This window comes from Neovison vison, chromosome 7, assembly GCF_020171115.1.
Source record: "Neovison vison isolate M4711 chromosome 7, ASM_NN_V1, whole genome shotgun sequence".
In the NCBI taxonomy this organism is placed as follows: domain Eukaryota; kingdom Metazoa; phylum Chordata; class Mammalia; order Carnivora; family Mustelidae; genus Neogale; species Neogale vison.
This window is the reverse complement of record NC_058097.1, coordinates 59,687,491-59,697,119: the sequence shown is the minus strand read 5'-3', so window position 1 is coordinate 59,697,119 and position 9,629 is coordinate 59,687,491. Positions and strand designations below refer to the sequence as shown.

General features: G+C 56.3%; 1 protein-coding gene across 1 annotated transcript; it reads left to right on the top strand.

The window, feature by feature from the left end:
* Window positions 1-2,955: 2,955 nt before the first annotated feature.
* Window positions 2,956-5,724, top strand: LOC122913408 (vomeronasal type-1 receptor 4-like). The gene is given in 5 exon segments (XM_044260151.1): window positions 2,956-3,604; window positions 3,607-3,679; window positions 3,770-3,836; window positions 3,838-3,897; window positions 5,341-5,724. Coding segments are annotated over 5 exon segments (1,233 nt in total).
* Window positions 5,725-9,629: the final 3,905 nt, after the last annotated feature.

Sequence of the window (9,629 nt, the reverse complement as noted above, 5' to 3'; positions counted from 1 at the left end):
GGGTGTGGCCACAGGTGTGGCCCTGGCAGTGGCTGAAGGAAAAGGGGCCCACGGTTGTGGCCTCAAGGCCATGTCCACAGGCCAACTGCACACACCCCCCTGGTGTCCTGGGAGGTTGGGGAGGGAACTGCATTGCTGCGGGGGCAGCCGTGCCAGAACCGTGGTGCCAGGGGCTCCCGGCCGCGGGGGGGCAGCCAAGGGCTGCGTCGACCTTCCCTCCCGCAGCGGCTGCTCGGCCTTGATCACGGCCTGGCGTGGAAGGGGTCCCGGCTGCTCAGCGTGTGTGGCTGGGCCTGGGGAGGCCAGCCCGTTTGCTCCGGAGAACATCTCCAGAGTAGGAGAAAGGAAGAGGGTTGTTGGGGCTGGGGACCCCTGCTCTTGGCCCAGGGCCATGTTGGAGAGCTCCTCAGGGCCGGCTGCAAACAGGCAGACTGGGTCAGCGTCTCCAGTAGGTTTCTTGTGCCCAGCAGGCTGTGCCCCCAGGCTGTGCTCCCGGCTCCCTGGGTTTCCATCCCGGCCTGCCCCTCACCGCTAATCCAGGCCGCGCGCATGCCCCACCCTCACAGGGAGCACCCCGATGCACGGGCCGGGCCTGGGTTCCCCGAGCTTGGAGCAGAAGTGCAGATGGACAGAGAGACAGAGGAGGGCTCCTGGGGACTGGATCCACTGTGAGTTGCCCCAGGAGGGTGAGGCGGGAGGGGCCAGGGACCGGAGCCCACCTGGCGGGGGCAGGTCGCACTTCCTTCGTCGGAGATGGGCCATGGAGGCCCGAAGGTGTCTGAGGACGGCCTCATCCTCCAGGGCCCAGGGCTTGGCCAGGGTGTCTAGAAGGAAGGCCTGCAGCCCTTCCAGGGGCAGCTTCAGGAGGCGTTCTGGGCAATGGGTGTGAGTTAGAGCAGAGGGGCGCCTCCCCACCATCCCAGGATCCTGCCCGGTGACAGCGGTTGGGCGTCCTGCTGTTCTCAGGAGCACCACGGGCAGAGCCTCGCAGGAGAGGCCCCATGGCCCCTGTTCCTCTGCAGGGGAGCCCCCAAGCCACCGGCCAGCTAGTGTCCCTCCACCAAGGCCAGCCTGCTCCTCGCTCATGGGAGGAGTGGGCCATCTCCCTGGCCCCCAACACCTGCATCAGATACCCCTGGGCTCCTGCGGGGTCCCTTACTGCGGTGCAGCCTGAGGATGGTATAGGCCATCGCTGTGAGGACGTGCTCTCCGTCCAGGATGTAGGCATCCTACAGCTTCAGGGTTAGTCCGAAGGGGGTCTGCAGGCGAGCGGGTGTGGGGGAGCAGCCTCAGTTGGGCCCAGGGGTTCTCCGCCTGTGTGAAGGCCTCCTGTCTGCTCTGCCCCTGCCATCCCATCCCCCTGGCTGCGTCGCACGGTGCTCCGCAACCCGTCCCGTGAGTGTCCTCCTCCCGGGGATGATGGGCTCCAGACGACCTTGGGCGGGAAGGGACTGGCTAGTACGACACCCAGAAATGCGGGGCCACAGACTCTGCCCCACCCTCGGTGCCCACACACCCCGCCAGGCCTGCAGGTTGGCTGAAGAATGGGCCGAGGGCCCTTCCACTCCCAGGCTGACCTGGCCTTCCTGGGGAGAAGGAGACAGACAGCTCCAGTCCCCGGAACCTCCTCCAGGGGCCCAGTATGAGTCTGCAGGATGGGTCTGGATCGTGATCCTCAGGCTCAGGGCCTTCTGGGTCGGGCTGGCTGGTCTGGAGTGTGAGACTGAGCTCGGGCTTCCCTTGGGCCCGGGGCCGGGAGCTGGTCAGGGACCAGGTCTGCCTGAGGGCCTTACCCGCCCGATGAAACATTGCAGAAACCACTTGGTGGTGTACAGCCCCGCGCTCATCCCTTGCTCGTCCTGGCAGAAGGACACAAGGTGCTCGGGGCCCAGCCAGTGGCCGCACGACACACGCACAGCCAGGTGGACACACCTCCCACGTCCCCGCTCAGCCCCAAGGTCGCCCTGGGCCCAGTAGGAGACAGAGCAGGACACGGGGCTCTGGGCAGCATGGGCAGGGTTCTGCGGGTCCCATACCCCTGCCCCGGGCGGTGAGGGCTGGGCCTCCAGGGAGCGTCAGCTCACCAGATGTTTCTTCAGGCCTTTGAGCTCCTTCTCCATGATGATGTCATGATGCCGCTGGAAACGGGCCAGCTTTGGGAATCCCGGAGCGAAGAACCCTTGAGAATGCCCCAGGCACCCCCACCATCAGAGCCTTGTCCCCCACCAGGTAGGGGTGAGTCTGCCAGGGGGCTCCACTCGCATGCCCTGAATGGAGTGTGTGCCCATAGCCCTCCCAGCCCTGGCTGCGCCTGCTCGTCCGCAACAGCAACAGAGGTGTCCAGGTCTGGGGGCCGGGCCAGAGGTTCCTCCCGATGTGGGGCACGATCCTAGGACCCTGGGACCACAACCTGAGCTGAAGGCAGAGGCTTTAACCTACTGAGCCACCCAGGTGCCCCATCAAGCACGGTTCTTAAGTTCAGGTTAGTTCACACCCTGGTCAAGAGTCAGAATGTAATAATAAATACCAACCAGGAGAAACTCTAAGATCCCGGAGACAAACTGAGGGTGGTGGGGGGAGGGAGTGGGGGGATGGGGTAACGGGGGGACAGGCATCAAGGACCGCACAGGATGCGATGAGCACTGGGTGTTCTATGCAGCTGATGAATCACTGACCCCTACCTTCGAAACGAATGATACACTCCATGTTAATTAATCGAATTTAACTAAAATAAAATTAAAGAAAAATAAGCAGAAGTACAAAGTAATAATGTAAAATTGTGGAATTGGTGTCTGTGGCATGTTCTCCAGGTCAGGTCTCCTGTGGAATATGACTATGTCTCCCTTTTCATGAGAAGAAAAGGCCCAGGATCCCTAGGAGGTCCCAGAACTGGGAAAAGACCTACGAGGCACCAACAGTCCACTCTGCACTCCAGGCCACTCTGAGGGGCTCACCATGTCTTTGCAGAGCAATGTCCTAAGAACCCCAGGGGAAGAGACTCTGAAAGCCATTTTGTTTTTCCAGGTGGGCGTTGGGGCTCGGGCCACTGTCACCCTCTTCTTCCGTAACTTCTCTCCAGTCTCGCATGGACGCAGGCAGAGGCCTTCCCACACGATTCTCACCCACATGGCTGTGGCCAGTCTCTTGGTTTTTCTCTCTACCGGGATTCCCTACAAGTTGGTGGCTGTAGTTCTGCAGAAGCTCCTGTCCAGTCTCGCATGTAAATTTGTATATCAAACACACAGCGTGGCTCGCAGCCCCATGACGGGCTCCACCTGCATCCTGAACACCTTTCTGTTCTTCACACTCATCCCCCGGAGGGTGGTGTGCACAACGCCCAGAGGACAAGCCCCCAAGGTCACTGGTTGTGGCTGTGGCATCTGCTGGATGTTCAGTGTCTTAATGAACAGCTGTGTTCCCGTGAAAGTCATGGGTGTGCACGATGGGGAAACAGGGCCGACACTCAAGGGAAGGGGTCCGGCTCATCCTCGAGCCATCCTGTGGCTTGTCTCTGACGCCACGTATATCGGCCTCCTGGTCTGTCCCTGCACAGGCACCCAGAGAGTGCGGTGGATTCATGCCCCTGATGGCACCCACAAATGCCCCCGGACACCAGAGCCGCCTCTGCCGTCCTGTTGCCGGTGGCCACCTTTGTCAGCTTTTACGAGCTGAGTACAATTTTTTTTTTAAATTTTATTTTTTCAGTGTTCCGAGATTGTTTAATGCACCACACCCAGTGGTCCGTGCAATCCGTGCCCTCATTGTTTTGTTTTGTTTTTAATGTCACTGCCTTTTTAGATTTCCGTCTGTGGTTGATACAGACCTCTAGTCTAGTATTTTGGCGGTTTCCCCACTTTTAGCCCCCTCTTGCTGATCCTTTGCAGCCCTAGGGCTCCTGTTAGAAATCACCTGTAACTGTGTGGAAGAAAGACAGCTCTGCTAACCACTGTGCACACTGTACCAGGGACCATCTCCTCGGCACCAACATTTTATACAACCTGCACGGTGATCTTAGAGTGTAAATCTGATACTGGGGCTGCCCCTGGGGGACCTCAAAGTCAACTCACAAATGATGACCTTGAAACAGACATACAAAAACTGTTAAGGAAATCTGTCTTCCCCCTTGACCAGAGCAGCTGCTGAGACATGGCTCCTTTCTTCAGAAATATTCAAAGTGTTTCTGCAAATTTTATCTCGGCTTGGGCACACTGAAGACCTGGCACTTGGCACGGAATCCAGTACTGACATGGGTAAATACTCCCCAGGGAGGACGGACGCTTCGTTTCACCGATGCAGATAAGAAACCTGGCAGATGCAGAGGTGTTTTCTGCCTGACTTTGTTACTGCATTTCACTCCTATTTTTCTAATGTGCAGTAGAATGACACAGAAAATCACTGTTGCCCAGTGGTTTGATTTGCCTTTATACCTTGTGGGTTTTCTTTACATGGTTGACCCTCTGTGAAGTTCAACAATTGGGTAACTGAAGTACTATCAAGGAGGGCTTGTAGCTGCCATCTGTAAACTTGCCACTCGGATTTTCTAGTCTATCACTGAAATACAGAAACTGGGGCAAGGAGCCAGATGTGGGACTTGATCCCAGGACCCTGAGATCATGACCTGAGACAAAGGCAGCCCTTTAACTGACTGAGACACCCAGACGCCCCTGAAATTTGTATTTTAATGAGCAAATGTTGAGCAGTGTTCTTTGAAGTCATAAGTGTTCAAACTGAAATAAAACATTGTGGGTGAAGTATAGTGTTACAGAACTAGCCCTGAAAGTAGGGTGGAGTGAGGTCATAGTCAACAGTAAACAAAAGACAGCAAGAAGCAGTTTCTTGGTGAAAAGACTGTTGGAAACTCATGCGGAGTGTATGGTTGTGCCAGGGGTGGGGGCACTGTGGGCATTCAGAGACTCCCGTGGATGGCGGGCGCCGGCAGTCTGAGAGTTCCCTTGTGAGCACGTTCTGTCTCCTCCTTGGCTTTGCCATCAGCCCCCGGGGCAGGCCCGGGAATGCCTCACCCGCGCAAGTGACCCCGAATCAAGAGGGGAGTCTGGTCACACCTCTCCGGAGAGTTCCGGAGGCTGAGAGAGGACGAGGGGAAGGGGCGGGAGGGAAAGTGACGCGGGCTCCCTGCTGAGCTGGGGGAAGGGCGGGGGGGGGGGTTGTGGGGGTGTTCGACCCTGTGACCGGAAAGAGGTCGGGACCTGAGCTGACTGAGCCGCCCCGGCGCCCTCGGGGTCACGTCTTCGGCTCTTATAAAGGTTTTATTAATTTGTTTGAGTGAGAGCATTTGTTTGGGGGGTGGAGGGAGAGAGAAACCGGGTTGTCCCTCGGCAGGGCGCCCGCGGGGTCTCCATCCCGGACCCCGGGCGAGCCGACACCCCCCCCCCCCCGGGAGATTCCATCCACTCGAGAGGCCGCAGGCGCTGCAGCTGCCCGGGGGCACGTGGCCATCGCGCTCCCAGCGACTCCCTGTGCGCCTTCCGTGTCCCCTCGACGCCGGACCCCAGCCGCGATTCCGAGCTGGCCCCCGGGGCTGGGGAGCGCGGCCGGCTCTCCCGCCGCACCCCTGGCGGTCCCCGCGGGAACGGCCAGCGGCTGCCCCGCCGCACCCACCCATCCCCCGGGTCTCCGCGGGAACGGCCGCCGCTGACCCTCCGCACCCCTCCCCGTCTCCGCCGGAACCGCCCGCGGCTGACCCGCAGCACCTGCGGACGATGATGGCGATTTGCTCCCGGGACCAAACTGGCTCCTCCCCGAGGGGCCGGCGCGCTCCCCGCGGAGGGTCAGCGCGACCCCGGCAGGCCTGGCAGGGTGCCTCCGCGGGGAGGTCGGGCCGAGATCCCCGTCCCTGCAACCGCGGCTCGTCCTACCGGCGCTTCCCCGCACGCAGCTCCGCAGCGGGGACCACGGGGCGGGGGCTTCCTCCTGCTCGGGGCGAACCCGGGGGCAGGAACGGGTGTGCGCTCGTGCACCTGTGCGGACGGGGCGGGACGTGCGCCCCCGCCTCCCTCCGAGCCCCGCGACTCGGCCCCGGCTGGGCAGACGCGGGCGTGAGGCTGCAGCGAGGGAGCTGCCGCACGGGCCACAGGAGGCGGTGCGGGGCGGGAGGCTCAGGCAGATGTTGGGGTAAGGAAGGCTTCGTGGGGCTCACTGCGGCCCAGTAAAACCCAGCGCCCCGGAGGGCAGGACATTTGCGGGTCCCTCTAATCCGGACGGACGAGCGCCAGCCTGCTGGGTCCCTTCCTGCGGCTGCTGGCGGTGACGCGGGGCCGCAGGACGAGGGGTTCGCTCCTGGCGTCAGCCCTGTGGCGGGGGAGTCCACAGGCGGGTCAGGAGGCGACCCCTCGCCCAGCTCCATGGAGGTTTAGAGCGGATCCCGGGCGGAGAACAAGCAGGGGTGTGGGGACGAGGATGGAGGGCAGGTGTGTGAGCAGGTGTGGGCGGGCGGGAGCCTGAGCAGGTGCGAGACACGGCGGCGATGGGAGGAGGGCTTCGGGGAGAAGGAGGGCGAAGCTGCGTCGGGTGCGGGAGTGAAAACAGGCCTCGGCTTCCTTCTGGGGAAGTGACTTCAGCCGCCGCCGGAGGAGACCCAGCGAGGCCGGGAGAGCAGTGCGAAGTGCCCGCGGCTGCCGGACCCGAATGTCCCCCTCGGTTCTTGCCCGCGGCGAGCAGCCAGAGCCTCTTTCCCAAAAGCCAGCCCTGGGTCGCGTCAACGCTTTTTATCGTTTTTTCGGTTTCCGTTTTACTATTTCTGCTTTGACATTTGTGATTTCCCTCCCTCTAAGTACTTTGGGCTTAGTTTGCTCTTTTTTTTTTTTTTTTTTTTAATTTCCTCGAGGTACGGAGTGAGGTGGTTTTACACCCAACGTGGGGCTCGAACTTAAAATCCAAGACCAAGCGCTGTATGCCCCGCCGACTGAGCCACCAGCTGCGACATCTTTCCTTTTTCTCAAGGTAGGCGTTTTCGCTGAATCCCATACATTTACCGTGTTGCGTTTCCGCTTATGCTGGTCTCAGACTATTTCTTGGTTTCCCTTTTATTTCTTTTCTGCCCCGGGGGTGTTCACGACTGTGTTGTTGAGTCTGCTGGCCTTTGAGAATTTTCCTGCTGTTACACGTTTCACGACATGGTGGTCAGAAAAGCTACTCGGTATGAGGTCAGTCCTTGTAAATCTGTTAAGACGGGTTCGGGCACCCAACCTGTCATGCTTCCTGGTGAGTACTGTGTGTGCGGGGAAGCCGGTGGACCCCGCCGCTGGTGGGCAGGTGTTCCAGCGTCGGTAGGGGGAGGGGCAATGCTTCCTTACTGATTCTCTGTCTCCTGATTGTCCGGTGTTGAAAGTGGGGCTGTGGCTCCTACTTTAAATAAGTAGAAAAGGGCTCTTCTATCTTTGTTCAACTTTATGCAGCAAGTGGAGAGAGAAAATGTTAGTAAGATGAACCGTGGTTCATTTCAAGTCACAGGAAATGTGTGTGATTGTTGGGCTGTAGAGAGACTGTTGTTCCCATTTTAGTGTGGGTGTTCTACCCTTGTTTCCCTGGTATGGCAGGTAACCCACAGAAGGAAACAGCGCCTACCATAAAAATAACTCCTCCCACCGCTTAATGGGAACTTGTGATCAATAACTGACATGAACTCTACCTTGCGAGTCCACAGGAGGCTTACCAGTGGTGTTCCATATTAATGCAAACCTTCCTTTCAATGAGCAAACAGGTGCACAGAGCTGACGCTCCCCAGGTGGGACAGAGCTCCTAAGTGGGTGATTGTAACACAGTAGGAGCTTTCAGGATGCGAACTACGGAATCCTTGTCTGCTCAGGGATGAAGCCTCTGACCCAAGGTTCCACTGTCCTTTCCATATCACGGACTGGGGAACAGGTTCTCGGAGCTCCAGGGTGTGTCCTAATGTCCCAGTACCATTAGTTATCACTGAGAACTGGGGAATAAGAAACAAGACCCATACTGGGTGAATCCAGTTGATGGTCACAAGCTACTCACTACGTGCTTCCTGTCTTGCCCACACAACAGTCCCCTAACACGGACCCAGTTTTCCCAAAAAGCAAGAAAGTTAGTAACTCAGAGATGTTTTTCTCGGTATCATTTACTTTTCCTTTCTGACAGTGGCTTTTCAATCCCACAGTAACGATTAGGATTATTGCCTTTGGAAGACTTTATGTCTCTTATCAGAACAAGTCTGTCTTTCTCTTGGATGTCACAGAACCTTCATTGTCACTCATAAGTACTCAGACCAGACTTTAACGCATCCCCCAAATGGGCTGTGGTCATTTTTGAGCTCAGAAACCCAGTTCAGTTGGTTCTGGATTTTATAAATGAGAATCAAAGAGACAAAATGTAGGCACTCAAAATCTCAAAGAGATGTAAAGCAATCTGCAATGATTTAATGATAGGAGGGTTTAACGGGCATTATTGAGGTATAATTGACTAATAAAACTATGTATAATAAAGGTGTACAACTTGATTTTTAAAAAAATTTTGGTTAATATACAATGTGACATTGGTTTTGGGAGTAGAATTCAGTGATCACTTACCTATGACACCCAGGGCTCATCACCAGAAGGGCCCTCTTTAGTACCTGTCTGGATAGGCTGCTTTGAGTAGTGATTACTTTTCCGTGTGGACTGAGTTGAGTGGGAGACCACTTTGATTAAAGCTCTCTGGGAACTTCTCACCATGTTTCAATCTGTGGAATTATTAATGACTAGAATTCTTCGGTCAGTAGAGATATTTTCTATACTGAATAGAATATCTGAAGACATTGTAGGGACAAGCTGTGTATCTGAATGGCTACTGACTTTTTGGAAAAGCATTTTGCGTACTGTCACTCTAAACATAATACCGAGACCTTATAAGTTGGATATGTATTCTCTTGCAATTTTAGTTAGATAATCTTAAAATTTGCATTTCCATTTAACCTTATTAATGCATCATAATGGCAGACAGGACGGCCATGAATTGTAAAGCTGGTACACTGTATTCTAGTTGTCTCCTCCCACATACTCACTCATAAAGCACATGTTTATCTCATACCCATTATGTGTCAGCCACACTTTAGACCGAGAAAGGCATGCTTCTGAGTTCACGGACTCTGTATTCCTATGGGGAGTCAGAACATGAAAGTAAATAGAAATACAAAGTAATAATATGAGATTGGTGTCTGTGACATGTTCTCCAGGTCGAGTCTCCTGTGGAATAGGACTGTGTCTCCCTTTTCAGAAGAAAAGGCCCGGAATCCCTTTATGAGGTCCTAGAACAAACACGAGTCCTCCCGAGGCACGGACAGCCTCTCCTTCCCTCCAGGCCGGGCTCACCCACTCATAGTGTCTTATCAGAACAAAGCCCTGAGAACCACAGGGGAAGAGGCTCTGAAAACCATCTTTTGTTAACAACTGGGGTCAGGTCTTTTGCCAGTGTCTTGCTCTCCCAGAATGTCCCTCCAGTCTTGCATGGACACGAGCAGAGGCTCTTCAACACAATTCTCACCCCCACGGGTGTCGCCAGTCTCTAGGTTCTCTCCGCTGGGATTCCACTCGCATGGTGGCTCTGGTCTTTGGGCACCCCCCGCCCCATCTTGGGTGTACACTTGTCCCTAATAGCCATCAAGT